Genomic DNA, 27,322 nt, shown 5'->3' with positions numbered 1-27,322 from the left:
ATTACCTATAGAATTTGTATGAAGGTTTTTTTTTCAACATGGTTGCAAATTGTTTAAAGTATTTCAGTTTTTTAATCCTAATTGAGTACCACCTAAAAAAGAAAATAAGAGAGACACAGAGAATCATCGTTTACCTCCGACGAGAATTTCACACGAGAAATATCGGCTTAGTAAAAAAGACGACGCAGACGAGGTGACAGATAACAGCAAATGAAAGGTAATAACGGAATGTAACGCTCTATGACTTACATGCATACAAGCAAACCACAAAGATTCAAATTGATTTTGTTTATTATTTCAGAAGGTTGAAAGAAGGCAGAATTATTAATATGCATGAATTATACATTCGGTCCTCCTTCCGGTCTTGAAGTTGAAGTCCTGGGATCTCGTAGACGAGTCATAATCAGCGTTTGAGTGTCGCGGAGAGAGATCCAAATTAAATAAATGAAAAGCAGGTGAAATTGAGTTATAACAAGAACCTTTCTTTGTCTTTCAGGAGTCTGTTCACACCGGCATATATGGAATTTCCATAAACCCGTGCTCATAAAGCTTCAAACTTTGCACTTGCGGAGTCAATAAGTAATCAAAAGCCCAAGACTTCGAAAGAACAAAAGAAGCAGAATTAGGAAACCAAACCACCTTCAAATTTGATGTTCATGTGTGACTCAGAAGCATAGAAAGTTTGCTAACCTTTTCAGACTTGTAAAGCAAAATTGTTCGTACTTCAAGTCACCAATAATACTGAAACCCCAAATCGTCCCCGTTCAGTGTGGTTAAAGCAAAATGAATCATCATCTAGCAGATCAGTTACTGAGAATTAATTCACAAAAGACATAAAACATATAACACAACAGGATCAAAGATAGTATCAAATTTTCAGAAAAATAGTGATAAAGCAGGCAAAGGATTAAAGGATAAATAATAAAAAGAATAACCACTAAAACTCCAAGTCAGCAAATGGGAATGATATGAAACGAGTCTTTGGATTATCGTCATATACACTAAAAAAAAAAAAAAAAAAAAAAAAAAAAAAAAACCCCTATTATCTACCATCCAAATCAAAACAGAATTGATTTGGGTTTTACCACTACCGAAGACCTTGTGAACTGAAGAGCCTGATATTCTTTGTCTTCACCGACGAAGAAGTCGAAACGATTTGGGTTTCACACAATAAGAACTCCAATTAACATATGATACATAACGTAGCCAAGCCCTAGTTTAAATCATAGAGATCTTCGTCATGATTACAGTCCGTTCAAATAGAGTGGCATTTTCATATGTTATCATTTTATAAATGAAAACAAAGCATGGTTCAATTTTTTTTGTTGTTGTTGAGAAAAGGCATAGTTCAATTAGAAATATGATGTTTTGCTGGTTTTCCAATTGAAAAGTGGCTATCCTGAGACGAACTATAAAAGATCAAACACTCGGAATCTAGTCTTGGATATAAAATCACACAGATATACACCATTTGTAAACTATAACGAAATCATTCGAAGAAGTAACATCCAGAGAAGCACATGAAAAAGAAAAAAGAAAGCCACTGAACCCTATAAAGCTAAAACAACTATCAAGCTGTGGGGTTATAAGTTCAACTTCATTATCAACCAAAAAGCCTGCTTTCAATCTCACAGAAGCATTCTGGTCAGTCAGTAATGCAATGCAATGTTGAAGAGTCAACCTTAACTTTGCTTCATCTTGTTTTATACTTACTCATCCATCAAATCAAATCCTATGTTCTTACCTGCTCAACTTGAAAGGTTCATAAACGCAGTAAATCTTCATATCACAACAAAATCAATCGACTGTACTTTCAAAAACAGAAATTATGTCTCAGATTTTTTTTTCCTTCCATATTATATGAACAACGAATACTATCTAGATGTTAAAACAATAATGATTTAGCATCTAACCTCACAATCCATGTTGTCAAGGTCAAAAACCATGGAATGATTAGAAACACTGCTTATCAAAACCCAAAGAGAAACTCATCTCTGAAAGTATGATCATCATCGCAACCAATCTCTATCTCACTCGTCAACCGAACCAGACACTCGAAAATCCGTTCCGAATCGGGATGCGAACCGTCTCTGACTATGAACTCCGAGACCACGCCGTCGAGCTCGATGGAGCTACACCCGGGAGTCTTCACAACTTTTCTCTCCCTCATCAACCTCCGAACCTTCTCGGCCTTGTCGAACATCTTGGCCTCCTTGTACATATTCGCAAGCAAAACATAGTTCCCGCTGTCCCCGGGGTCGAGCTCGAGGAGCCTCGAAGCCGCCCTCTCTCCCATCGCCACGTCACCGTGGGCCCGGCAAGCCGAGAACAGGGCGCCCCAGACCGCGGCGTCGGGCTCGACGCCCATGCCCTCGATCAGCCCCTCGGCCTCTTCCAAAAGCCCGGCCCGGCCCAAGAGATCCACCGCGCACGAGTAGTGTCTTTTGTTGGGCCTGAGACAAAATCTCGAGCCCATCTCGGAAAAGTACTTGCGACCCTCTTCGACCAATCCTCCGTGGCAGCACGCCGAGAGGACGCCGAGGAAGGTGACCTCGTCGGGGGCGAGGCCACAGCGGATCATGGTTTCGAAGTGGGCCAGGGCTTCGCGGGCCTTTCCGTGGGAGGCCAGCCCGCAGATGATCGCGGTCCAAGTGACGGCGTTTCTCTCGGGCGTTTCGTCGAACACCTGGAGGGCTTTCTCGATTTCGCCGCACTTGGCGTACATGTGGACCAGCGTGGTTCGGACCTCCGTGTTGGATGAGAAGTTCAAGCTCTTGTCGACGAAGCGGTGAATCCACACTCCGGTGTCGAGGGCTCCGAGCTGAGAGCAAGCCGATAGGATCCCGATCACGGTGTTCTCGTCGGGGACTATTCCCCTGCGTTGCATCTCGTGGAACAGATCGAGTGCTTCTCTCCCTCGCTTCGCCTGAACGAACCCGCCGATCATCGCGTTCCACGGCACGGGGTTTCTCTCGGGCATTTCATCGAGCAGCTTCCGAGCATCGTCGAAAAGCCCGGACATCGCATAGCCAGAGATCATCGCGGCCCACGAGAAAGGAGTCTTGCTCTTCATTCCGTCGAATAATAGCCGCGCCGTTTTGAGATCGCCGCACTTCACGTACATGTCCGCGAGCGCGTTGCACAGAGGAACGGTCAAATTCAGGCCGTTCAATTCGATGACTCGATGAAAGTCTCTCCCTTTCTTCAAATCCCCGAGCTTCGCGCACGACGATACCAGCCCAATCATCGTGACCTCGTCTGGGTCAACCCTCTCGGCCACCATGTCTACGTACATTGCCAACGCCTCGTTCGGGAGCCCGGCTCGAGAATACCCATTGATCAGAGAGTTCCAAGAAACCAAATCTCTCACAGAACTTTCATCAAACACCTTCCGTGCAGCATTTAAATCTCCGCACGAGGCAAGCATGTGAATCATTGCGTTGTGGACGAATACATGGGAGTCAAAACCCAACTTCACCGCGTGGCCAAGAACTTGAAAACCGGCCAAACTCGATTCCAAGTTGGCGCAGACTTTGAGGAGTAACGGATAAGTAAACCTGTCCGGCTTCGATCCACGACCGTCTTCGAACATGGTCTTGTACAGAACAAGAGCTTTGCTCGGAGATTCGCTCTCGGAAAGCCCTCTAATGGCGGTGTTCCACGAGAAGGCGTTTGTGGTGTCCGAGGCGAACAAGAGCCTTAGACAGTACTCGAAATCCCGAGACTCCGAGAGAGCGCAAAACGCGACGAGACGACTCGAGGCAAACGGGTCGGAGATGAGCCCCGAGACGGTCATCTGGGACTGGATTTGCTTCAGATGGGTAACGCATTTGCAACGACGGTCTATGAGAGACAATAGAGGATTCGATTCAACAAACGAATGGTTCGATTCCCAGTTCGTGGGTTCGTTGGTCTTCTTCCTTCTTTGGGAACGTATATAGCGAGCTTGAATGAAGAGAAAATGAGACGATCTTGACGATGAGCTTGGCAATATCCTGACGAACATTACCTAATTTAGGCGGGAAAATAAATAAGCAAATCAATCTTGATCCAAAGTTCCAGTCTTTGCTTGTTTCAATATAAAACACTTTTTGAGCATTAAAGAACAGTGAAGCCGAAAGTTTCAAACTTTACAAAACCCATGTAAGAGACAGAGTGTGAGAGGGGAGAGAAATATATATATATATATATATATATATATATACATATATTTATTGAGGGGTAGTCAAGTCAATATGGTCTCTTGCTTGAACTCTGTCAATGGCTTGGGACAACTCGAACTCCTTGTGCTTGAGATGAAGAACTTTCCGGTCATTCTCGAGGCTCAATCTCTCGTTGTCGAGCCTGAGTCTCTCGAGCTCTCTGTCCTTGTTCCCGCAATACCTGAGCCACCGAAAGCGCTGCCTCTCGAGCTCCAACGCCTCTTCCTCGAACTCCGCTCTCCTCACCTCGAGCTCCTCCGTCCGCTTCTTCACCCACTCTCTCCTCTCCCACGCCGACTTTCCCTCCAAGCTCCGTTCCTCATCGTCATCAACATCCTCGTGATGATCAAGATCATGATGATTCTCTTCTTCTTCCTCGGCTTCATCGTCTTCTTCTTCTTCTGGTTCTTCATCGGATATGTTATGGAGATGATGATGATCGAGGTCGTGGCAGCCAGGGATTATGATGGTCTGGCCGTTGTGGTAAGCGCACATCTCTTTGTAGAACAAGTGCTTCGAGCCGAGGATCTTCTGAACGTCGAGCTTGGCTTTGGCGGATAAATTGGGCATCGAGTCCATGAGACCCGGATTCTCGACGACCCGACAGCTCGTGCCCCGGCCCAAGATGTCGTTGAGCCTCTTGTAGCGCTTGTTGAGGTCGTTGAACTTGTCCTCGCACTGCTGCGGCGACACCTGGCACCCCTTCCCGATCATTACCTTCGACACGGTCTTCCACTTCCCTTTCTTCTGTAACGCCCCCGATTTCCTCTTTTGCCCTCCCTCGCCGGAGATCGCCGATCTCTCTCCGTCGTCGCCGACGCAGGCCACCACGGCGATGAGGAGCTTCACCACTTCGTCGCTCCATTTCATTCGCTGCCACGGTTTTCCCTTTTTCCCCTCTCTCGCCTCGTCATCTTCTTCTTCTTCCCCTTCGCTTACCTCGATTGCCTTCCCTTTGCCGAACAGAAAAGCAGCGCCGCCGATCGGATTGGTTTCGACCAACGAGGGGTGGTTCAAAAGCTGGGTCGTTTGGCGTCTTTGGTGATGATGAGGTTGTGGTGACTCTAAGTCTAGAATCCCTCCCAATCCTGAACTGTCCATTGGTGTAGAATCAAACCCGGAACCGAAATTTCCAACCTTGCTTCACTGAGCTTGAAATTCCCCCTCTTCGAAATCAAGATCTATCAGAAACTGTGAGAGCCCATCAAGGTTGTGTCTTTTTCTTCTTACCATGAGTTTTTGCTTTTGGCAATTCAAGCAAACAGTGAGTGATCCAAAAGGGCACTTGAAAACTGGTTCAGCGCTCTGATTCCTGAGGGAAAATAGGTAAAGGTGAATCCTTTTAGCCAAAATCTCGATAAACCCTAATCAGATGAACCCCAACCAGACAAGCTGGGCTTAGATAAAATTAAGCGGCTTTATAACGTTAGTTATGGGTATAGCAGAATTTTTCCCAAAATAATAATAAGGATAATATATAGAAGAAGAGAAGTTACCTTTGAACTTCACGAAGTGAATATGTTTGAACCGTTTTGACAGAATGAAAGCCACAAGGTTTGTGAGACTCGCAATCAGGTTAACTGTGAGAAAGATCAACGAGAAACCACCTCTCTCTCTCTCTCTCTCTCTCTCTCTGCTTTGGATCGTCCAATACATTTACAACACAACAGCTACAAATATGTAATGTTACAACTTACAACAACAGCAACGACATGACAAGATAAGTTTTTTCAGCTAAACGACAATTACAGTTAAACGACGTCTAATCCTGCACTTTAGTGCAGAGTAGACTCGAGTCGAGTCTCCTCTACTGTAACCCATCTTCATCGACAGTTTACTTCAAAAATTTAAATAAATAAATAACTGCCATCTTCATCGAACGACTTCCCTGGTAGAAAATCTTCGCGCCACCAAAAACAGTGAATACACAGGCAAAGAAACAGCCAAATTACATGTACGCTGTAAATAATGTTTTGTTCCACACTAATGGTACATGCTGATGATGAAAAATAGCAGACAAAAGATCAAATCAGAATTTGATTTGTTCCTATAATTTTATGTTAGCACATTCAACTCCCCTGATCTTGACTTTAATATCACATTGCTAAAACCAGAACACACAATTACATGGTTGACTCAATGAACAATTTACAATTCCCAGATGCTGGAAAAATTAGATAGGAAAAAGAACGGAACAAAAATGGAATTTTAGCATGTGAAAGGAAAGCCACAACGAATCGAGTCTTCATTTGCGTTCAATCTTCAGGGGCTTCTTATAAGACTGCAACAAGAGAGACGAACAGACGACGCTGAGCGACGAAGCAGCCATGCAAGCTCCGGCGAGCCAAGGCGGCAATCTGATTCCGGTGAAAGGGTACAAGATTCCGGCGGCTATGGGCATCCCGAGGATGTTGTAGCCGAGGGCCCACACGTAGTTGAGCCGGATCCTCGACATGGTCTTCCTCGAGAGATCGATGGCCGTCACAACATCTTCCAAGTTGCTCTTCATCAGAACTATATCCGCCGCTTCTATCGCCACGTCTGTCCCGGCTCCGATCGCCATCCCAACGTCCGCCGCGACCAACGCCGGCGAGTCGTTTATCCCGTCACCCACCATCGCCACTTTCAGTCCCTTCATCTGAATTCCAGTCACACCAGACACAGAAAAAAAAAAAAAAAAATTCAGTTTCATGTTTACATAAGAATTTGGGTTAACCTCTAAAACCAGAGGGAAAAAAATTAAAAGTCATTGTATTTTCTTTGTGCCGTTTGGATTGAGGAAACTTTGAGGCGGAAAAAACTTTTTTGGAAATTTTGAGAGAGTGTTAATAAAATTAGGATTCATTTTCCAGATGCAATGAAAATGAAAATCCAGGCAAGTTCGCATCTGCTGGGGATTTCGATTTTCAGGTTTTTTACATAAATAAACAAATCAGTTCATGATTGCCAAGAAATTCAGGTTCAAAGGCATAAAAATAAGAGGGTATGTTTGGAACCTCGAAAACCTGATGGGAAAGCATAAGACTCAGTTGTATTATCCTAGTGTTGTTCGGATTGAGGAAACGACTTTTTTTGGTAATCTTGAGAGAAATATCCTATAAATAAAATTCGGATTTCATTTTCGTAATGTAATAAAAATGAAACTCCAGAAGCAAACTCGCACGTGGGGTATTTAGATTTTCTCAGAATACTACGAAATTCATTCTCTTTTCCTATAAATCTCCTCGACTTCATAGCACACTAGAGTGTTAATTTTCCTTCGAAATTTCATTTTTCATCTTAAAAATCAGGTTTCTCGACATAGCCTAAATATTTTACCTGTAATTCTTTGATCTTATCGGCTTTTCCACTCGGATCCGTCTCAGCAAAGACCGTGCCGATGCCGACCTCCTTTGCGACGGCGAGTCCCGTGGCCAAATTATCGCCGGTGACCATGATACTAGAGATCCCCATCGAGCGGAGATAGGAAATGACGAGTCCCGCCTCGGGCTTCACAGGGTCGGTCACGCAGAAAGCTCCGGCGACCTCGCCGTCGATGGCGACCAAAACGCACGTCCGAGCCAGCTGCTCATTTTCTGATATGTAGCCCTCGACCGCGGGCCCCACCGGGACGTTGCAAGTCCGCATCAGTCTTCTGTTCCCGACCATAACCGCTCTGGGACCCACTTTCCCGCTCACCCCCGCACCAGGGTGAACCTCAAACTCCTTGACGTCTCCGGCGTGTTCCGCATTCGGCTCGGGATTCTGGTGCAACTTCTTCGCGTAGTCCACCACAGCTTTCGCAATTGGATGCTCACTATTAGCCTAGATTGAAAGAATTTGACACCGATGATTAAGATATACAAATATATATATATATATATAAAATCGTCTCAGTTCAACTAATAGGTGAAAAACCCACCTCTGTTGCTGTAGCCATTTCGCAGACCTCTTCCATGGAAAAGCTTGAAAAGAGCACACTACTAACTACCACGGGCTTCCCAACGGTTAGAGTCCCGGTCTTGTCAAAGACTATAGTTTGAACCTGTAAGCGCAATTAATTGACATTCGAATTAGAATCACGATGTTCCGAGTTATTACAAGTAAAATGCATATATATATATATATATATATATATAGAGTGTTACCTTATGTGCCTTTTCAAGTGCATTTCCACCCTTGATGAGGACACCTTGGGAAGCACCTTTTCCTGAGGCAACCATGACAGCTGTTGGGGTAGCTAGACCCAGAGCACACGGGCAAGCTACGACCAGAACTGAAATACCAAACTGCAGCGCTAGCTCAAACCCATCCATGTCTTTCGGTATCCAGTGTTCAGGGAAAATACCAGCTTTTCCGGGGATATACCATGCCAACCAGGTTAGGAAGGCCACGGTAACAACCTAATAACAACCAAGAGATTACTCCGCCAGAAAAATAAAATGAAAGCTCTACGATGTAAGGTACGAGGAACATAAGCTCACTGTTGGAACAAAAACTCTTGATATCTGGTCGGCTAACTTCTGGACAGGCGCTCGGGCAAGCTGAGCAGCTTCAACAAGTTGAACGATCTGAGAAAGTGCAGTCTCTGATCCAACGTGGGTGACCTTGACCAATAAGCAACCATTCTCGTTCATGGTGCCACCAATAACCTGTTCATTGTTTATTGCACGAGAGTAAAATAAAGCCGCTTTTAAGGCAGTACATCAACTTTTGAGTCTATGTTAAAAATTTATTAGAATTATACCTTGTCACCGGGCTTCTTAGCAATGGGTATTGGTTCTCCTGTGATCATACTCTCATTCACGTGACTTTGACCATCTATGACGACCCCGTCTACAGGAACTTTTGCCCCGGGAACAATCTTAATAATGTCACTCTTTTGAATCAACTGCGTGTTGATTTCTGTTTCGGAGATGATATTCCCATCCCCATCTAACGTCAACAGATGAGCTGAATCCGGAGCAAGGTCGGTAAGCTTTGCCAAGGCATCTGACGTTTTCCCTTTGGCAACAACTTCCAAATATTTACCCAAGAGGATGAAAGAAATCAACATTGCGCTGGTCTCGAAAAACTCTTGCCCTTCGAATGTTTTTGACGTAAATGCTTTCAACACCACATAGACAGAGTAAAAATAAGCCGCATTAGTGCCTAGTGCAACCAGAACATCCATGTTCGCAGATTTCCGCCTCAATGCATGATACGATCCCACATAAAACCTGAAAGGAGAAAGAAACAGAAATTGAAATCAGCAAATAACAATTAAACTTGAAACCTAAAAATACCGTAGCAAACAATTTGCAAGGCTAAAACATTGTACCTCTTTCCAATAACAAATTGCACGGGAGCGCATAGGATCAAACCTAGCACCATCCCGACTGTGAGCATATTGTGAATCTTATACTCTAGCCAATAACCATAAGGGTGAAGCATCGGTAATACCATAGAGAACATAAATATAGGAACAGTGAAAAGACAGCTCACAAGAAATTGGTTCCTTAACATCCGAATTTCATGCATCTGCTCTTTTTCCCTTTTTCTCGGGGAAATATACAAGCTTGCGCCGTAAGTTTTTGATCCATTTCCTGCTTCTTGAATGCACTGTATGAGTGACCGTGGACCGGTGAGGTTCGGGTCGTGACTAATACTTACTTTTTGCTCTTCCATATCAAAAGAAACATCAGTCACACCCAGCGCCGACTCGAGAGAGGACTTTATCACCGTCACATCTTCCGGAGAGTTAACTCCGTCAAGTTTCAGATGCACTTTATTCACGTCGTTCCCGGAGCTAATGAGAGTGGCTCCGAACCCGGAATCTTCAATCGCCTCTATGATCCGGTCAGTGTCGATAATGCTCGGATCAAAATGCACTTTTGCTTCTTCCAGAGCCAGACCAACTACGGCTTTTTTCACTCCATCGACCATTTGGAGAGCACGCTCGACGGACTCTGAGCAGCTTGTGCATGCCATTCCATTGATCTTTAGTCGACATACTGCAATATCTTGCTCTGGAAACTCGTCCGCTGTAAAACCAGTGTCTTCCAAGGCGTCTTTGATTTCTTTTACCTACAAAACATTTTCCAACACAAAATGCTTCCGATATGCCCACAGAAAGTAACCAATTAAAAATTAAAAAAGCACAATCATTGGTTGAGTATAAAGACTCAAGGGAACGTAGAAATTTAGGATCTCACTTTTTGCATTATTTCTGCCACAGTATATGTTCTTTGCTTGCTCTCTCTCTTAAAATCATACAGACTATATACCAAGTACAACACCCAACATATATCTAACAATTTGATTTCTTCCCCTATTTTGGGTTTTTGCAATTGTAAAAATTTCTAAGGTTGACCGAACATACAAGTTAGTTGCAATTGTAATCACTGTGATTTCTTTTTCTTATTTTTCCTTTTACGGCGACATCGAAATTGGTTTCAAAATCAGATCAGGGCTTACATTAATCAGCTCTGGGACATATTTGATCACTGCTTGGCCGTGAAGCGGAGACACCATAACACTGCGGACACCTTTAAGCTTTCCGAGTGCAGATTCTATTGAAGTCGCACAAGAAGCACATTCGATGCCTCCCACTCTGAACATTATTGTTCTAATTTTCTCATTCTTCTTCGGGTCGGAATCACGAATTGTGATTGTAACACAGTCTGAATTCTGCAATAGAGGCTCTTTAAGCTCACCATTTCCATTGACTTCCATCTTTACAGGGAAGTCGTTTCACTCCGCCAATCCTAAACAGAAACCTGTTAGTAAAAACTAAAACCTATTGAGCTATTCAATTCAGCAAATAGCAATCAAAGGCTTCAAAATTCCATTCCATCAAAAAAGTTTATGATGAAAACATAAAAGTCGATACTTTCTATGCCGACTGAAAAAAGTAAACAAAATACGATAATATTATAAACGTCAGACCCTTAGAAAAATCTGAAGTCCATGAACACACATAACCAATAAAGGAATCGCAGTTAAATATTTTTTACAGCAAGTCGAAAACCAGAGTTCAAAGCGTAAACAATTCCAATAATTAACGAGCTTGAAGAGAAAGCTTGGGCAATAACAAAGGGAACAAAAACCTGAATTTGTTATCGGATTAGATCATACGAGAATTGAGACTAGGGTTCCTGATAAGCAAAATCGTATGTGAAAACTGATAACAATGTTTAGTTAGGGTTTTTATTTTCTATAAAAAGGGAGAGAGAAAGAATTCAAGAGAAAAAGGGTGCGAATCGTCGGAGAGCGCCAGAGAAGATATATATATGTGGGTGTATACTATATATACGGCCCAACTATAAAAATAAATTAAAAATCAATATTATAATAATGATTTATTATTATTTGAATATTTGAATTCAGGCAACGTCTAGTGGTTTCCAACTTCCCACCACCAGACTGTCTAAGATGTTCCTCTATACGGTTTCTCGATTTTGCCCCGGACGACTTTCGTTGGCTACTATAAACTCAGGGGTATAATGATCATTCGATTATTTTGTTTCATGTTACACATTCCTCATAGCCGTGTGAATATAGGAAGATAAAGCTCATAGATTGAATTTTCAAAAAAAAAAAAAAAAAAAAAAATTGAAGCTCAAAGATTTTATGTCGTTAGGTTCTTCATTCTTTCTCTTTTCTTCGGTCGGTGTGAAATTAACTGCAAATGTCTAGATTTAATTAAGGAAATAAAATATAAATTGGTCTTTCGATTTTTATTTTTTTTCTTCTTAGGCTTTTTTTTTTAACTATTTTCTTCCTAAGCTAAAGCCTGCAACTTAAAAAAAAAAAAATTAATAATTATATATATTTACACTTTGGAATCATTTTACTTTTTCGTTTGGAATTCAGATTATGATGGAGACAAATACTCTAACTTGTTTTGTGTTTTAAATACATTTTTTAATACATGTTTTTGGTTTAGTTTTTTTAATTATAGTACATAAATGTACAATTACGATGCCTGAGAAAGATGAATGATATTTCTATTAAGAAAACAGGGAAAACAATTAATGAAATTACTAAGAGAGAAAAAAAAAAAAAAAAAAAAAAAAAGAGAGTTGTTTTTTCACCTTTTCTCAGTATAGCTTATTTTTATCAGCTATTATTTGTCACATTACGTAAAGTGAATTCCGTGAAGAAGAAGAAAGAAAAAAAGTGTCCACCATTGAGGACAAAATAGCAGGCATGCAGTGAAAATGAAGATGGTCCCGTGGATTTTATCTTATCTCTACTTTTTATCTGGGCAGTCTTTAATTTTTTTTTTTTTTTTTTACTAAAGTGTGCTCTTGAGAGTCTCTGAGTTGTTTTTACACATAATAATGCCAAATGGGATTGAAAGAGATTCCAATCTTTTTGGCAATGAATAGCAGCCTTTTTTTTTAGTGCTCAGCTTATGTGTCCACACTTCATATCCACTCAGGTTAGCCATACGAGATAGGCTGGAGGCTAAATGACGTTCTCTTCAACTATGACTATAAATATATAAATATAGAGATTTGTAAGTAATTAGGCCACTATGACTATTTCGCTACACTACCCGTAAATATACCATATTTGTTTTGAGTTTTTTGACTATACCTCTATGTTTGTTTCGGTTGAAATAGCAATGTCAATGTAATCCATTTCATCCACTAGTTTTTTCTCTTTCTTTTTTTTTCTCTCTTTTGCTAAAAATAATAATGGTGAGTATTTTTGTTTAAATTACAACTTTTAATTATTACGGACTAGTATTTCATAATGAAGAGTTCGTTAGATATTTAGTTTTATAAACATAATACAAGTGTTGTATAATTAACTTTTTGTTAATGGTAAATAAATGATCATGCATTTTATTCATTTTATTAATATGAACAAATTTACGTAATTACTCGTATTTTCGTAATTCATAAAAAGATATATATATATATATATATATATATATATATATAACGTTCAAATTTTCCACATAATCACATATAATTCGAATGGTTATTTATCTATAATTAGCGAAAAATTGACTATTTAATCATTGACAAACTTTTAGTAACTTAGTTGTTTAGAAATTTGATGAACTAAAAATTAATCAAATAAAAATAAAACTTATAAATATACTTAAAATATTATATGTATAATTAAACAAAACCAACATTTGAAATAGAGAGAATACAAATTAAAGGAAATGAGAAAAATGTAATATTTATTAATATAAAAAAAAACAAAAATTTGTGTTCACTATACAAATGAGTTTATGTACGAGAAAACATCAACAGTAAATAAAAAAAAGACTAATAATTATGTGGGGCGTGAAAAAATTAACATTCGTAAATGAAAAATAATACTACTAATTAAGATTTGAAATTTTGCAGTTACCGCATGGTCTCCCTACTAAACTTCATATATCGCAAAAATTGTAATTTTTTGCGCGTTTTCATGAGCATTTCGTCACCGTCAAGAATTTTTATCCCGCGATTTTCCATGTTTATCGCAAAAAATTTGGGTTTTGAGTTTTTTTTTTATGTACTTTGAGTTTATATAGTTTATTTTGGTTGATTCTTCAGTTGATTTTGGTTTATGTTGAGTTTATAGTAATCTAGATCAGAATTATTGTTGATGTGGTTTATTTTGAGTTGATTTGGTTGATTTGGTTTAAGTTTAGTGGATTTTGAAATAAATTATTATTGACTATTTGGTTGATTTTGGTCGCTTGATTTGTAGGTGATTTTAGTCACAATTAAACGAGGGATTTTTGGAATAAGAATGAAAAGTGAGGTGTTATAAAAAAAAGGTTTTTACAATTAGGCGGCTCGGATAATTTCATCAACGAACATAAATAGAGTCGATCACAATGGAAAATTTTGTATAATTTACAATATGCTGAATTACTTAATTAGACTTGGTAGTTTTAATATATAATTATAAATCTTATAACATAGTTTAAAGTTAAAAGTTTTAATATTCCGCCTCTTCAACACACCTCCACCACCATAAGAGACACCTCCACGAAGATTCATCCGGCCCACAAACCAATTTACACAAATTGGTTAGGTTTGTCTCAAGTTGATCATTTTTAAAATACTAGATACAATCCAACTATAAACTCGCGATCATAGTCTTTCATTCAAACCAATTTAGGTCTCAATTTATTGCTCCATTTGTTCCAATATCCCATAGTCTTTAACCACAATTCTCATTCAAATATGAATAGTCAAAGAACCCTTTTTTCCTACAATACCAACAATTTTTCCAAGAGTAACAAGATAATGACGAGACTCAAGATCTTAATATATCAAAATCAATCAATAGCAACACTTTAAATTAAAGATCAATATCAACAATAACAACAAGATGATGATGAAGATGAGGAGGAAGAAGAGGAACAATCACAACATCAATATCGACAATACAATAAAATCAACAACGATTAGAATATGAATAACTCTGTCAAACGGGCCAAAAATATGTTTGACCAAAATCGAGGACCGGTAAACATGCTTGCAAGCTATTTCATGATGTCACGCGGACAAGCAACAAGCAACAAGCGCCAAGCAACAAGCAAGCGCCAAGCACCAAGCGCCAAACGCCAAGCGCCAAACGCCAAGCGCCAAACGCCAAGCGACAAGCGCCAAACGATAAGCAACAAGCGCCAAGCGCCAAACGCCAAGCGACAAGCTCCAAGCGCGAAGCGCAAAAATCCTATGAATACCCCATCTCTCTCTTTCTCAAGGTAAGTCATTCTCTTGACTCAAAAGTCATTCTCTCGACTCAAAAGTCATTCAAAACTCAGAAAAGTCATTCTCGACTCATAAGTTCTCTCTGAACTTGAAAAAATACGCATCTCTCTCACTAGAGAAATATTTCCTCTCTCTACCATCTAGAGACGAGATGAGACCCCCCACCTCTGTTAATGTTGAGCGTCGGAGCGCGCGTCGGGGGAAAACCCTTCACGCCCCCTAGTTCATGTTTCTTATTCTCAGGTTGAAGAACGCGAAGAACACAAAGGCCGACTATACGAAGATACGAGGAGCCATAAATCACTTTCCGGCGAGACAAGGACGACGAGAATAGAAGAGCTTCACCACACCTAACCTACGTACGGTCATAGGGTCCGACCCTAGATCGATCCACATACGGTTCTGAATGCTAATCCAAAAACGCGATTAACAACTAACATTGTCAACAACCTTTTATCCAAGGTCAACAACCATGACCTGAAGAAAAACAATAATGACATTGAAAGAAAATAAAGGGCGGTCTCAAATGTGGTAGTTAGCAATATGAGGTGAAGGTTATGAAAGACGTGGTAAAGATATTAGGTTGTGGTCAAATCTTGAGAGTTCAAACAACAAGTTAGGAACTTATAGCTTAAAATATCGATGATGTGTTATGAAAGCTCTTCTTTTTTTTTTCAGACAAGCAAGTACACACGATCTTTTAGAATATAGTCGAGAATTAGTTGAATATAAAATTTCAACTTATCAAATTTGTTAAATTCCAGAGTTCCATAAGATATTTTCATATTATTTGTTAGCTATAATTCAACTTGTTTTTAGAAGAATTTTGAGCAAAGACATAATAAAGTATTTTTGAGAAGAGACGAAGAGAGAAAAATTGGTGTAGAGAGAGAAAACAGAGGTAGCGCCACAAGTAAGTAGGGTCGAGAGAAGCGGAACGGGCCCACGAGATGGTCAACATGGCCAATTTTTCAGATATCTAAAGATTTTATCATTTTTATTTCAGAAAATTAGGAAAATAGGCAATTTAAACGTTTAACATTGCTAAATAGCCAATGTTTGGTAAATCTTAGTTAGATAGCCGTAAATAATAACGTTGCCTAATATATGAATATGGCTATTTATCTAAGATTTACGTCTGTAAATACATGAAGATTGCTATTTACCTAAGATTTACTAAACGTTGGCTATTTACTAATATCAAACGTTTAAGTTGACTATTTTCCTAATGGACCATTTTTAGTTTAGAACCAAGAATAAGAATTGCTAGAAAAAAAAAAGAATTATTTCCTCTCAGAACCCTAAAACCCTAAGAATAAATTAGCACCTTCCCAAGTAAATGACACGTTTGCCCATTGAACTACTCTCTCTCTCTCTCTCTCTCTCTCTCCACATATATCGCATGAGTCTCAATTTTGTTCAAACAAGCCTACGCACCTTCAATCAATCTCTCAAAATTGATTCAGCACAATCAAACCGATGGGTTCTCATTATAGTTTAATCTATTTTTTTTTCCGTATTCTTAGTTTAATTTTGTTTTTGTTTACCTCTTCTCCTTCGATTTTAGCGCTTCGTCACAACGGCGGACTCCATCTTCGTCGAGTCCAAGCTCCGGCCACTTTCGATCTCGATTCTATCTCTGCTGTCGCGACTCACTTACCTGATCTCTAGCTCCAATGCCGACGAAAAGATGCTCTGATAATGAACTCTCGAGACTCTTGACCCGCCCTCTCGTGTGTTCATGGTCAAATCTCCAATTTATCTCTCTTGCCTTAGCGTTCTCGAAGCTTCTCTGAGCATTCTCTTCCTCTTTGAAACTAAATTCGATTCAGGAATTTTGTCGACCGCTTGTTTTACCTTCCCCCAAATCTCTATCGTTCCTTCACTTTGGCTCCGTATTGAACAAGAGCCATCAAATACTAACCATACTCGTTTATTAAATTGAATATTTGCAATATACAAACTATTAAAGTATCAACGACTCTGTAATATACCATACTCATTTATTAAAGTATACAACAAAATTAAAAAATACATGGTTGCTCTTCGATGGAGAGATTTCAAAGATAAAGGAAATCGGCGATGAGTGTTTCTCTCCTTTTCAAGACCCTATCGGAGTCCTTCTCTCCTGAGAGACCCTATCCGAGTTTTCCAATGAATTTGTCGAAGCTTTTACTTCTCGGCTCCCGCTCAAGGGAGAGGCAATCCTAGCCTGGTCCGCTGACAACGATATTATCGGCGACGACGGAGCTTCAAATCCAGAGATGATCACTGATCGATCACTTGCATTCATCGATTCATCTCCATCTATCAATACCGTCCTTGAAAGATCTGACGAGGGAGACGCTGAAGCACTGACATACCACCAAGAACAGGTCTGGTCTCTGCTTCACCAATCTACTGCTCGAAGATTGTCGTGACAGGCTCTCATCTTCTTTGACGATTGTCGACAATTTTAGTTTTTTTTTTCTAGAAGAAAATAAAAGACAAAAACGTCTCTCTATCTATCTCTTAGAATTATTTCTTTCTTTTTCCTAACCAGCTAGACTAAGATTCAAAATCAAAGACTTTTTACAGGTTCAATTCAAAGAAGAAGATGATGAAGAAGACGCAGAAGTCATTTTGGGCTCTCATTGAATTAAGAGGAGAAAGTGTTTTTTCGTTTTTATTTTATTTAATAAAAGTAAGAATATCATATATATATATGAACTTTACCAAAATAGCTTTTATACGTGGGCACTAAACTAATGGAGAGAGCATATTTAATGGTAAACAAATACCATATTTGCTTAACTTGTCACATAATCAATTTAAGCTACAACTAATTTAAGCAAATTTGCTCTCTATTGGTAAGTTAAATCACTCTCATAGCTTAACTTTATCTCATATGTCAATAATTAATATTTTATTATTATTTTATATTCAATTCCCACTTATTAAATAAAAAAAATAAAAAATGGGCCCATTTAATTTGCTAAGCTAGGTAGCTTAGTTAAACAAAGTAGTTTAATTAAGCTAATAGGTAAAGTGCAAAATAATGGTAAGCAACTAGTTTACAAATTTTACTAATTGCTAGCAGATCCTCACAATTGTTAACCATAAGCCATTAAAAATGATGCTCTAAGAAGCCGTTAACATAAGGACAATGATACAAAATATGATACGGAGTGGTAAAGATCGATTTTTTATATTATAAGGGGCAAATTTTAATAAATGTTGTAGTTCAAGGGGTAAATATGTCATTTATTCTAAAATAAAATAAAAACAACAAATATATTTCCGGACAGTCTCTTGGCAATAGAAACTTTGAGAGCAGAGGAGTCCCAAGCGACGACGACAATGCCGCGAAACGACGACGTCCGCTTCACGACTCGCGCCTCCCTCAAACTACCTCCTCCACCGCCGCATCTCCTCACCGGAATCCAAAACTCCCTTTCTCGGCTAATCAACTCGCTCACAAATCGCTCCGCCGAGTCCACTCGCCCCCCGACTCACCTCCCCGAGTTCCTCCTCCCTCTCTGCTCCGCCTCTCTCTCGCTCTCTCGTAGCCGTGTCCCGAAATCTCCGCTCCTCTGCTCAGCCACTCTCTCCGTGACTCGCTCCGGCGGCGAGGAGTCGACTCAGTCCGCGCAACCGCCGCAGAAGGCTCACCTTTCGGGACGGAACGACGAGGAGAGAGTTCTTATCAGTGAGGTTCTGGTCCGGAACAAGGACGGCGATGAGCTCGAGAGGAAGGACCTCGAGGCCGAGGCAATGGCGGCACTGAAGGCGTGCCGAGCCAATTCGGCGCTGACTGTGCGCGAGGTTCAGGAAGATGTTCATCGAATCATCGGAAGTGGCTATTTCTGCTCTTGCATGCCGATCGCCGTAGACACGAGAGACGGAATCAGACTGGTGTTTCAGGTATCGGACGAGCTCTCTGAAATCCTCTTCCAATCTTTGAGTTCATTTTAGTTGGAACCAGATGTAATAGATTTTCGAAACCTTTTTTCTTTGGCAACTGAGGATCGCTGATCTTTGTGGTGCAAGGTAGAGCCAAACCAGGAATTCCGCGGTCTAGTCTGCGAGGGAGCGAATGTTCTTCCGACAAGGTTCATCGAGGATTCGTTCCGTGATGGATATGGTAATGTTAGGGTTTTCAATTTGTCGCAATTGACTAAATGTGATTGGCGATTTGTGTACATTTTTGGATTGATGGTATTCGGTGTCAAGTTGTGCAGGGAAAGTGATCAACCTCAAGCGATTGGACAAAGTCATAACTTCCATCAATGATTGGTATATGGAGCGCGGTCTTTTCGCTATGGTTCGTCTCTATGCTCTGACTCTGTGAAGTTGTTGGGTTTTGGCTTGGTTTGTGACTGAACATCTTTGATTGTTTTATAGGTATCGGATGTTGAAATTCTCTCCGGGGGTATTCTTAGATTACAAGTATCCGAAGCTGAGGTTAACAATATCTCCATTCGTTTCCTTGACCGCAAAACGTAAGACCATTTTTGCATTGGTTTGATTGGAAAAAAAAAATATTTTTGTCATGTGCCTAACATAGATTATGACAAACGATGATGATGTTAGGATTGAGCTTTTAACTCATGATTTACTTGCATCTTCAGTGGCGAGCCAACGGTAGGGAAGACAAAACCTGAAACATTGCTTCGCCAGCTCACAACTAAGAAGGGACAGGTTCTTTCCCAACATAAGCTTCGCAATTATGCTATGTTTCTTTGAAGTGTTGTTTGTTCTTGCTATAGATTAGTGATTCTGATTATCGAACAAGAGGACATCCGTTTCTTAAATTTCTTGTGTGTTTCCATGTAATGCGACCATAGAACGTTAAGTTGAATGAAACTTGGTTTTTTGATATGAGTGTCCGTAAATCGGCCTGTGTTGTGAATGCAATGGCTATACCATAAAATATGAGCGTTAAGGATATCTTAAGATTTATGTTAGTGAATCTGAGGTGTTTGGTGAACGTAGGTATACAGTATGCTTCAAGGGAAAAGAGATAAGGATACCATTTTGACAATGGGGATCATGGAAGATGTGAATATTACTCCTCAACCTGCAGGTGATTCATGTTTTTTACTCTTGGCAAGTGAATTCCTGTTCGGAATTATTTACTTGATATTTCGGATATCATAGATTTTAGGTAGACAATCTGTGAAGCTGTGAAGATTGAGTTGAATATTTTTGTTTCCATCTTAACGACGACCTGTGTACTGGTTGTTTAAGAGTTTTCATGCACACGTGCTTCAAGGAGCTTCCTTTTTCTTCAAATTATCAGATACTAACAAGGTTGACGTAGTAATGAACGTTGTTGAGCGTCCAAGTGGGGGTTTTTCAGCTGGTGGTGGTATATCAAGCGGGTAAGTACTTTGATTTTAAGAGTTGGTTTCTATAAAGCTGCTTCTAGGAGCTCTATTCTACGTCATTAGATATTTTGCTTCATCTTGTGATGGTATTAATTTGGTTCCATTTAACTTGTAGAATTACAAGTGGGCCTTTGTCAGGACTTATTGGAAGGTAAGCTTCTTGTACTGTTGGGTCAATATCATAATTTGTGTTTTGTACAGAATTTTGTTCATCCGCTTGCTTGTTTTTTCTATTGCAGCTTTGCATATTCTCATAGGAATCTTTTTGGAAAAAATCAGAAATTTCATGTTTCCTTGGAGAGGGGGCAAATCGACTCTATATTTCGTATAAACTATACAGACCCGTGGATTGCTGGAGATGATAAGCGAACCTCCAGAACAATAATGGTTCAGGTAACGGTTTTCTCTTCCAGCTATGATTTTATTTTTAACCCTGAAAAAGGGAAGAAAAAAAAATTAAAAGGTGGAGTTTCCTTTATTTTTTCAGAACTCAAGGACCCCTGGCACACTTATTCATGGTAAGGTGCAAGAAGACGATATTGACCCTACCATAGGCCGTGTCACAGCTGGTATTGAATTCAGCCGACCGATCAGACCTAAGTGGAGTGGCACAGCAGGACTTGTCTTTCAGGTACATGGTTAATCTGGTCTTATTTTAATAGTTATATATGATCATCGATTTTTCTTTTATGCATCGTTTGCTTAGGGAATGGTATTGGCAATGGACAATCAAGTCTCTTTACTAATATTGTATGTTCTGTAAATTATTAACGTCCATCTATCGATGGCCATTCTACCAGCACACCGGTGCTCATAATGAAAAAGGAGAGCTTATAATCAAGGATTGTTTCGGTAGTCCTCTTACAGCAAGGTACACATGAAAAAAGAGATTTGTAACTGAAATTTTCCTGTTGTGGTTGTTGATATGGGTTAAGTGGTATTCAAGTATCTTATATACATATATATTTTTAATTTCAGTGGGAAGACGTTTGACGATACGCTGTTTGCCAAGTTTGAGACTGGCTACACTGGGTCTGGTGAACGTGGATCATCGATGGTAAGTAATCGGTAATCGTTTTACATGTACTTGTTTTTTTTTTTCAAAGTACTTTCTAACCAGTCGCTCTGTTGTATTTGTAGTTTGTATTCAATATGGAGCAAGGGCTTCCAGTGTTGCCGGAATGGCTGTTCTTTAACAGAGTGACTACTCGTGCAAGGAAAGAAGTTGAAATCGGTCCGACTCGCCTACTTTTAAGGTCACATGCTTGTTTATTTTTTTATGATTTTTATGATACAAATTAGAGCTCTGGTCCGTCTTGGTCACTTGCCTCCATTTGTTTTGATTGTTGATTGATTAATTGAGCAAGTGTGGTGTTTCACATATCTGAAAAATGCATTACCATGCGTGTTTCTAGTTTGTCTGGCGGTCACGTGGTGGGTAATTTCTCACCCCACGAAGCATTTACCATTGGCGGAACAAACAGCGTCAGAGGGTACGAAGAAGGCGCCGTTGGTTCTGGTCGATCGTATGTCGTTGGCTGCGGAGAAATCTCTTTCCCCATGGTACGCCGCTCAAAATTTCTCTCTCATGAATAACCCATTTAGCAGTCTGTTTTAGTATCTAAATCTCGCATGTTCAAGACATACTTGTTTTTTCAGCTAAAAAGAGTCGTTTAGAAATAAAGGGTTCCAGAATAAAGATGGTTCACAATAGATACGAAAACAGGCTAAGATGTCCCAATTTTTTTAATTGCAGGTGGGACCCGTTAGCGGAGTTATCTTTGGCGACTATGGAACAGATATCGGGTCAGGCGTGAATGTGCCAGGTAAGCTCGTTTGTGTTTCCATCAAACTTTAATCTGAAATTTCAATCATCTTTTTTCTCTAATCCAAGGAGCTATAATAATGTTACGATTTCTAAAAGTTTGTCTTATGATTAAATAGGCGATCCGGCGGGGGCAAGGTTGAAGCCTGGAAGTGGGTACGGATATGGGGTTGGAATTCGATTGGACTCTCCATTGGGTCCTCTGCGTCTTGAATATGCCTTCAATGATAGCCAGAACAAGAGATTTCACTTTGGAGTTGGTCACCGGAACTAGTTCTTTTTTACCTTCCCGGTTTGACTCTCACAATGCGGTACTATTTTTTTTTTCTTCCTTTCGGATTACATGGAATAGAAACTGATGTTTAGTTAATTGTTCTTGAAATCTTTTTCCCCCTGGTGATAGAAGTAAATATATATGTAGATCTGGTCCATCTTTTTGGCAAATCAACCGGAGTAGCAACTTTTATTTTGTTTTAGCTTCTGGCTTAGAATGGGAAATTAGGGACTTGAGAACGGTCATATCTCCTTTCATCGGAAAATTAAGTGCAGTTTAATGTACCGAGAAAAGTCTTGATTTTTTTCTCCTTTACTGATATTATTTGCATGCTACCTTGAGACATAGTTGATTCTTAGAAGGCCTTAAAAAAACGAGGCTTAAACAAATTTCTGCATATGCTTGCTATGTTTGATTATAAAATTATTCATCGCTTACATACATGTGATGCACTTGTTTGATGAGGCATAGTTGCTGTGGTAATAAATTATAAAAAAATAATACTCACGTTGGTAATTAAAAAAAAGAACGAATTATAAAAACTAGTAACCTAAGAAATTATTGGTTGGCAATAGCAAATGAGATCTGTAAATACATATATGATGATTTGATAAACCTGAATAGTTCTCTTATAAAAGATGTTTATGAAAGATCTTTTGCACGTTAACAAAATGGTGTAAATTTATGTAAACTTCATCATACCCAACTTATGACCATCTTGCAAGGAAGACAAAATTGATTCTTAGAAAGCTATAAATAAACGAGGCTTAGGTAAAATTCTGAAACTGCATCTTTACTCTGATTATAAAAAATAAAAAAAATTATTCACTTATTTACATGCGATGTACTCGTTTTCTTGATTCAACAGTGTAAGTAATACGATAATGATGTGTAGTTGCGCTGTGTAATAATGATGTGTGTTTTAATTATAAAACAATCAGTAATACTTAAGCAGGTTAAATTAGACTACGAACCTTTGTCAATAGCAAATAAGATCCGTAAATTCATATACCATGATTTTAACCAACCTGAATAATTCGCTTCAAAGTTATCTTATTCTATTTTTATACATGCGTTATACCATGCAATAAGACGGTTACGTAAGATCTTGTCTCAGACATAATTTGCACATGGACAAGATGGTATAAATTAATGTAAACTATATCATAACCCAAATTATGACTAAGATCTTGCAAGGAAGATATTTTGGTCAAGAATATAAACCAGATTAAACATGATGTGTTTAAAAATGATAAAATGTTTACAACATATATAAAATGTATTGCTCTCATTTTTGTACTTGACTGTCACTGGCTTGCTTAGCCTTATTATATAAGAATACAAAAATGCAAGACATTCAAATTTGCAGTTTGGACATCATTATTATAGAGAAGTCCCCTTTGCTTTCAAATTTCCTTTTCCAGAGAAAAATATGGGGCTTGAAATGAATTATTGGATGCAAGTTGTAGTTGTACTAGTACTACACTACTCACACTGACACTTTTAGTTGGCAATATTACATGTTACGTCAAATTCTAACTTGAAAAAAAAAAATTACAACATAGTTTTGGCATTTAAATTTATTATAAAGAACAATAAAACAAAAATTAATCCTGAATTGTAATAAGCTATAGAAGTCCATCTAGATACGCAAGACAAAATTGAAGGCCATTCAGGTGAGGTCACACTGTAATAGTATATATATATATATACATCACATAGCAAACTTATGGGTGAATAAAATGTCTATATGTGTGTGTCTCAGGGACACAGACAAACAGGGAAATGTTTTTTTAAGTCCCGTCTCTTCTTCTTCTTTCTTTCTCCTTCTTCTTCATGTGTATTATTATTATTATTTCACTCACTTATGCTGAAGAAGGTGCAGAAAGAAAATGACAAGCCATATTTACTATATGTAATATATATATATTGTTGGAAACTATACGAACAAAAGAGAGAGGCTGAGAAAGGTGTATATGCTCGAATGTTGACGTCACTTCTTTATGTGAACAGTTTCTATTGCTCAATCATTGCACTGCCCTATATAATCGCCACTGCAAAATAAAGTCCTTGTTTTGCTGCTGTGAATTTTTTGGCCCAGCTAGCTAGCACTGATCACCTGCATGCACGTCCATGCTTATCATGACATGGGTTTACGCCACGTGTCAGTCACTCTGCATGCGTGCATCATGACGTTGATTGATGTGCCCTGTGGCATGTTGTCTATTACATATGACCATCCATTCCATCCATGCATTTTCACTCTATATCTTTACCCTATAAAATTAAGGCGTATTTTGAACAAGGAAAAAAAAAAACATTGCGTTGTACTTGGATGTGCATTGAAAAATGGTTATTTGATCGAAAAGAATAGGATTATAAGAACGAAATGCTTCAAAAGAAAATTTATTGAAATTTTCAGTTTTAAAAGATGAAATATTGCGGCTAAATATTTAAACTTCAAACTACCAATTATGATTAACATTTGGACATTTTTTTATTGATTATTTCCCAGCTAAAAGATCATTGACGTACTCGATGAGCTGTGAAACTTGTTTACCACAGAATAAGTCCTAAGGTACTTCGACAAAAGAAGTTTGAAAATGAGATTCCGACAAAGGTTGAAAAAAACAGTAAAATCGACATCCTTGAAATTAAATTGATTAAGACGGCATTTTTAGAATTAAATTTCAAAAATTTAATTTATAACTTTATAAGTACATAAAAGAGTCACCAATAAAATTTCAAGGATCCTTGCAATGTGTGGGTATTATTGGCTACGAAGATAACATAGGGTTCGCCAGATCGGACATTTTAAAGAGTAGAGGACTATTGAGATGGCGCAGAAATTTTCTAGGGGTAAATAATAGGAGAATTTACCCATTTGAATATTTATTGTGTATTATATTCGCATGTGATGTGAGTGGGTTTTCATCAAATTGGACCACGGTATGTGAAAACAAAACAGTAACTGAATTTAAAGTGACGCTGATTGTGTTGGGGTTGTTATCAGATTGTAATTTCGGTCTTAGCTGTGTAGACTTTGATATACATCACTATATCTATACTATGCCTTTTGTACAATTGTTTGAAATTAATGTAAGAGGAAATGGCGGCATAAGTGTCCAAAGTTTTCGGGTTTTTACACTTATGTACCCAAACTTTTTTTTTCGCGGCATAAGTATCCAATGTCGCTTCTCCGTCACGCTTTTAGTGTTTTTGACGTTAAATGTAAACCCTGAGCCACGTGTCGTCATCCTACAATGTCTGAATTAATAAATATATTAACAATTTATACATCGAACTTCAAGTAGTTGGCCATGGCCGCGATCAAGCTCGACTTTCCCGTCCCCGCCGGGCCCACCAGAAGGTAACCCCGCCGCCACGCCCTCCCGGCTCTCCGGTACCTCTCCCGGCTCCCCACAAACCTCTGCAGATCCTCCACCACCGCCTCCTTCGCCGCCGCCTCCATCACCACCGTCTCAAACGTCGCAGCGTGATCGAACGCCACCGAATCCCACCACTCCCTCGCCGCCACCGCCGTCACTCTTCCCCTCCGCCGCCGCTACGTCATAATGAGCAATGCTTCGTGCACGACGAACTGCCTGGCGCCGTTTGCAAAGGTGCTGGACGAGGAGTTTGGGATAGTGAAGGGGACGATGACGACGACGCACTCGTACACGGGAGACCAGAGGCTGCTGGACGCGTCGCACCGGGACCTGAGGCGGGCGCGGGCGGCTGCTCTGAACATCGTGCCGACGAGCACGGGGGCGGTCAAGGCGGTCTCCCTGGTGCTGCCGCAGCTCAAGGGGAAGCTGAACGGGATCGCGCTGCGGGTGCCGACGCCCAACGTGTCGGTGGTGGACCTCGTCATCAACGTGGCCCGCAAGGGCCTGTCCGCGGAGGACGTCAACGCCGCCTTCCGCAAGCGACGCTGTCGGAAAGAAAGCGGCCCTCGACAACGCATCTGTGGCCGTCCCCGTCTTAGCGACGCTGCGGTACGTACTTCCCGGAGGCGGCGGCGCGGAAGTACTGCTTCGCGGTGCCGGCGGAGGCGGGGCGGCGGTACCTGGTGAGGACGACGTACTTCTACGGCAGGTTCGACGGCGGAGATTCGCCGCCGGTGTTCGATCAGGTGGTGGAGGGGACGGCGTGGGGCGAGGTGGACACGGGCGAGCGAATGGGTTTATGGTTTAGGGATTTAGGTTTTTTTTTTTTTTTTTCATTTCAAAATTATTTTATTTAAGCAAATCAGTCACAACCGTCCATTTCAAAGACCGTCTATATTTAACGTCAAAAACACTAAAAGCGTGACGGAGAAGCGACATTGGATACTTATGCCGCGAAAAAAAAAGTTTGGGTACATAAGTGTAAAAACCCGAAAACTTTGGGCACTTATGCCGCCATTTCCTCTTAATGTAAATAATGAATAAAAAGTACTCTGGGAATATTAATGGAAATTAGGTGAATCAGCGTTAGATAGTTAAGAATTGTTTCTAATTTGTTTGGCTAACATAAATAATTGGGGGAAAATGTTATTTTCTGAGTTCCACTATTGACTTTTGTTTTCTTCCAGTCTTCACCAGATATATATAAGAAGTTTATTATGCAATTATGACTTCATATGAACATTACCAATTACCAACATCCTCTTTGATACGTGTCAATCGATATTTGAATGAGAACTTGAACTATAAATATATTTATATAGTAAGGGATTGAAGAACTTAATTATTATAACGCCTAATTATCATATTAATCCTTATATCTTGTTGGTTGATATCGAAGCTCTTTTCTTTTCTTTTCTTCGCAGGGAATTAATCTCGAAGCTCTTGAATTAATGGATTTGAGTCCCAAGTATAGTAGAAAGGGAAGGAGTGATTAAAGGAATACGATAAAAAGTAAATGTTTACAATCCCAAAGGATATTGAAAAATAATAATAATATTCTTATCATTT

At 39.7% G+C, this 27,322-nt stretch overlaps 4 protein-coding genes and 1 pseudogene across 8 annotated transcripts; 2 read left to right on the top strand and 3 right to left on the bottom strand.

Moving 5' to 3' along the window:
- Positions 1-122: 122 nt before the first annotated feature.
- SLO1 (SLOW GROWTH 1) lies at positions 123-4,023 on the bottom strand. 4 transcript variants are annotated; one of them, XM_089601719.1, is made up of 4 exons: positions 1,914-4,023; positions 691-795; positions 480-597; positions 123-385 (listed from the first exon to the last, which is right to left on the bottom strand). In XM_089601719.1, the coding sequence occupies exon 1, from the start codon at positions 4,004-4,006 to the stop codon at positions 1,970-1,972; it is 2,037 nt and encodes a 678-aa protein (XP_089457845.1). In that variant the 5' UTR covers positions 4,007-4,023; the 3' UTR covers positions 123-385; positions 480-597; positions 691-795; positions 1,914-1,969. The 4 variants fall into 4 exon arrangements, with proteins under 4 accessions (XP_089457845.1, XP_089457843.1, XP_089457842.1 ...); XM_089601717.1 differs by having other exon boundaries at positions 123-378; XM_089601716.1 differs by having other exon boundaries at positions 123-597.
- A 186-nt stretch (positions 4,024-4,209) lies between these two features.
- On the bottom strand, positions 4,210-5,856 carry LOC149382664 (uncharacterized). The gene is made up of 3 exons (XM_089601721.1): positions 5,699-5,856; positions 5,433-5,514; positions 4,210-5,368 (listed from the first exon to the last, which is right to left on the bottom strand). Exon 3 carries the CDS (start codon positions 5,301-5,303, stop codon positions 4,212-4,214), a length of 1,092 nt encoding a protein of 363 aa, XP_089457847.1. The 5' UTR covers positions 5,304-5,368; positions 5,433-5,514; positions 5,699-5,856; the 3' UTR covers positions 4,210-4,211.
- A 270-nt stretch (positions 5,857-6,126) lies between these two features.
- Positions 6,127-11,435, bottom strand: LOC149382663 (copper-transporting ATPase HMA4-like). 2 transcript variants are annotated; one of them, XM_089601715.1, is made up of 9 exons: positions 11,270-11,435; positions 10,638-10,939; positions 9,502-10,247; positions 8,929-9,400; positions 8,666-8,833; positions 8,330-8,584; positions 8,104-8,226; positions 7,521-8,006; positions 6,127-6,840 (listed from the first exon to the last, which is right to left on the bottom strand). In XM_089601715.1, exons 2-9 carry the CDS (start codon positions 10,893-10,895, stop codon positions 6,448-6,450), a joined length of 2,901 nt encoding a protein of 966 aa, XP_089457841.1. In that variant the 5' UTR covers positions 10,896-10,939; positions 11,270-11,435; the 3' UTR covers positions 6,127-6,447. The 2 variants fall into 2 exon arrangements, with proteins under 2 accessions (XP_089457841.1, XP_089457840.1); XM_089601714.1 differs by having other exon boundaries at positions 10,638-10,927.
- A 6,743-nt stretch (positions 11,436-18,178) lies between these two features.
- OEP80 (outer envelope protein of 80 kDa) lies at positions 18,179-22,657 on the top strand. The gene is made up of 16 exons (XM_089601194.1): positions 18,179-18,799; positions 18,926-19,019; positions 19,117-19,199; positions 19,280-19,377; positions 19,507-19,576; positions 19,871-19,961; positions 20,178-20,259; positions 20,381-20,416; positions 20,505-20,658; positions 20,753-20,896; positions 21,066-21,136; positions 21,244-21,322; positions 21,406-21,521; positions 21,681-21,828; positions 22,022-22,091; positions 22,210-22,657. The coding sequence occupies exons 1-16, from the start codon at positions 18,236-18,238 to the stop codon at positions 22,362-22,364; spliced, it is 2,055 nt and encodes a 684-aa protein (XP_089457320.1). The 5' UTR covers positions 18,179-18,235; the 3' UTR covers positions 22,365-22,657.
- Positions 22,658-25,938: 3,281 nt separating this feature from the next.
- LOC149382661 (glyceraldehyde-3-phosphate dehydrogenase B, chloroplastic pseudogene) lies at positions 25,939-26,440 on the top strand (annotated as a pseudogene).
- Positions 26,441-27,322: the final 882 nt, after the last annotated feature.

This window comes from Urtica dioica, chromosome 11 (assembly GCF_054948205.1).
Source record: "Urtica dioica subsp. dioica isolate 48M chromosome 11, U.dioica_male_clone48M_v1_H2, whole genome shotgun sequence".
In the NCBI taxonomy this organism is placed as follows: Eukaryota; Viridiplantae; Streptophyta; class Magnoliopsida; order Rosales; family Urticaceae; genus Urtica; species Urtica dioica.
This window is presented reverse-complemented; position numbering and strand designations above follow the sequence as displayed.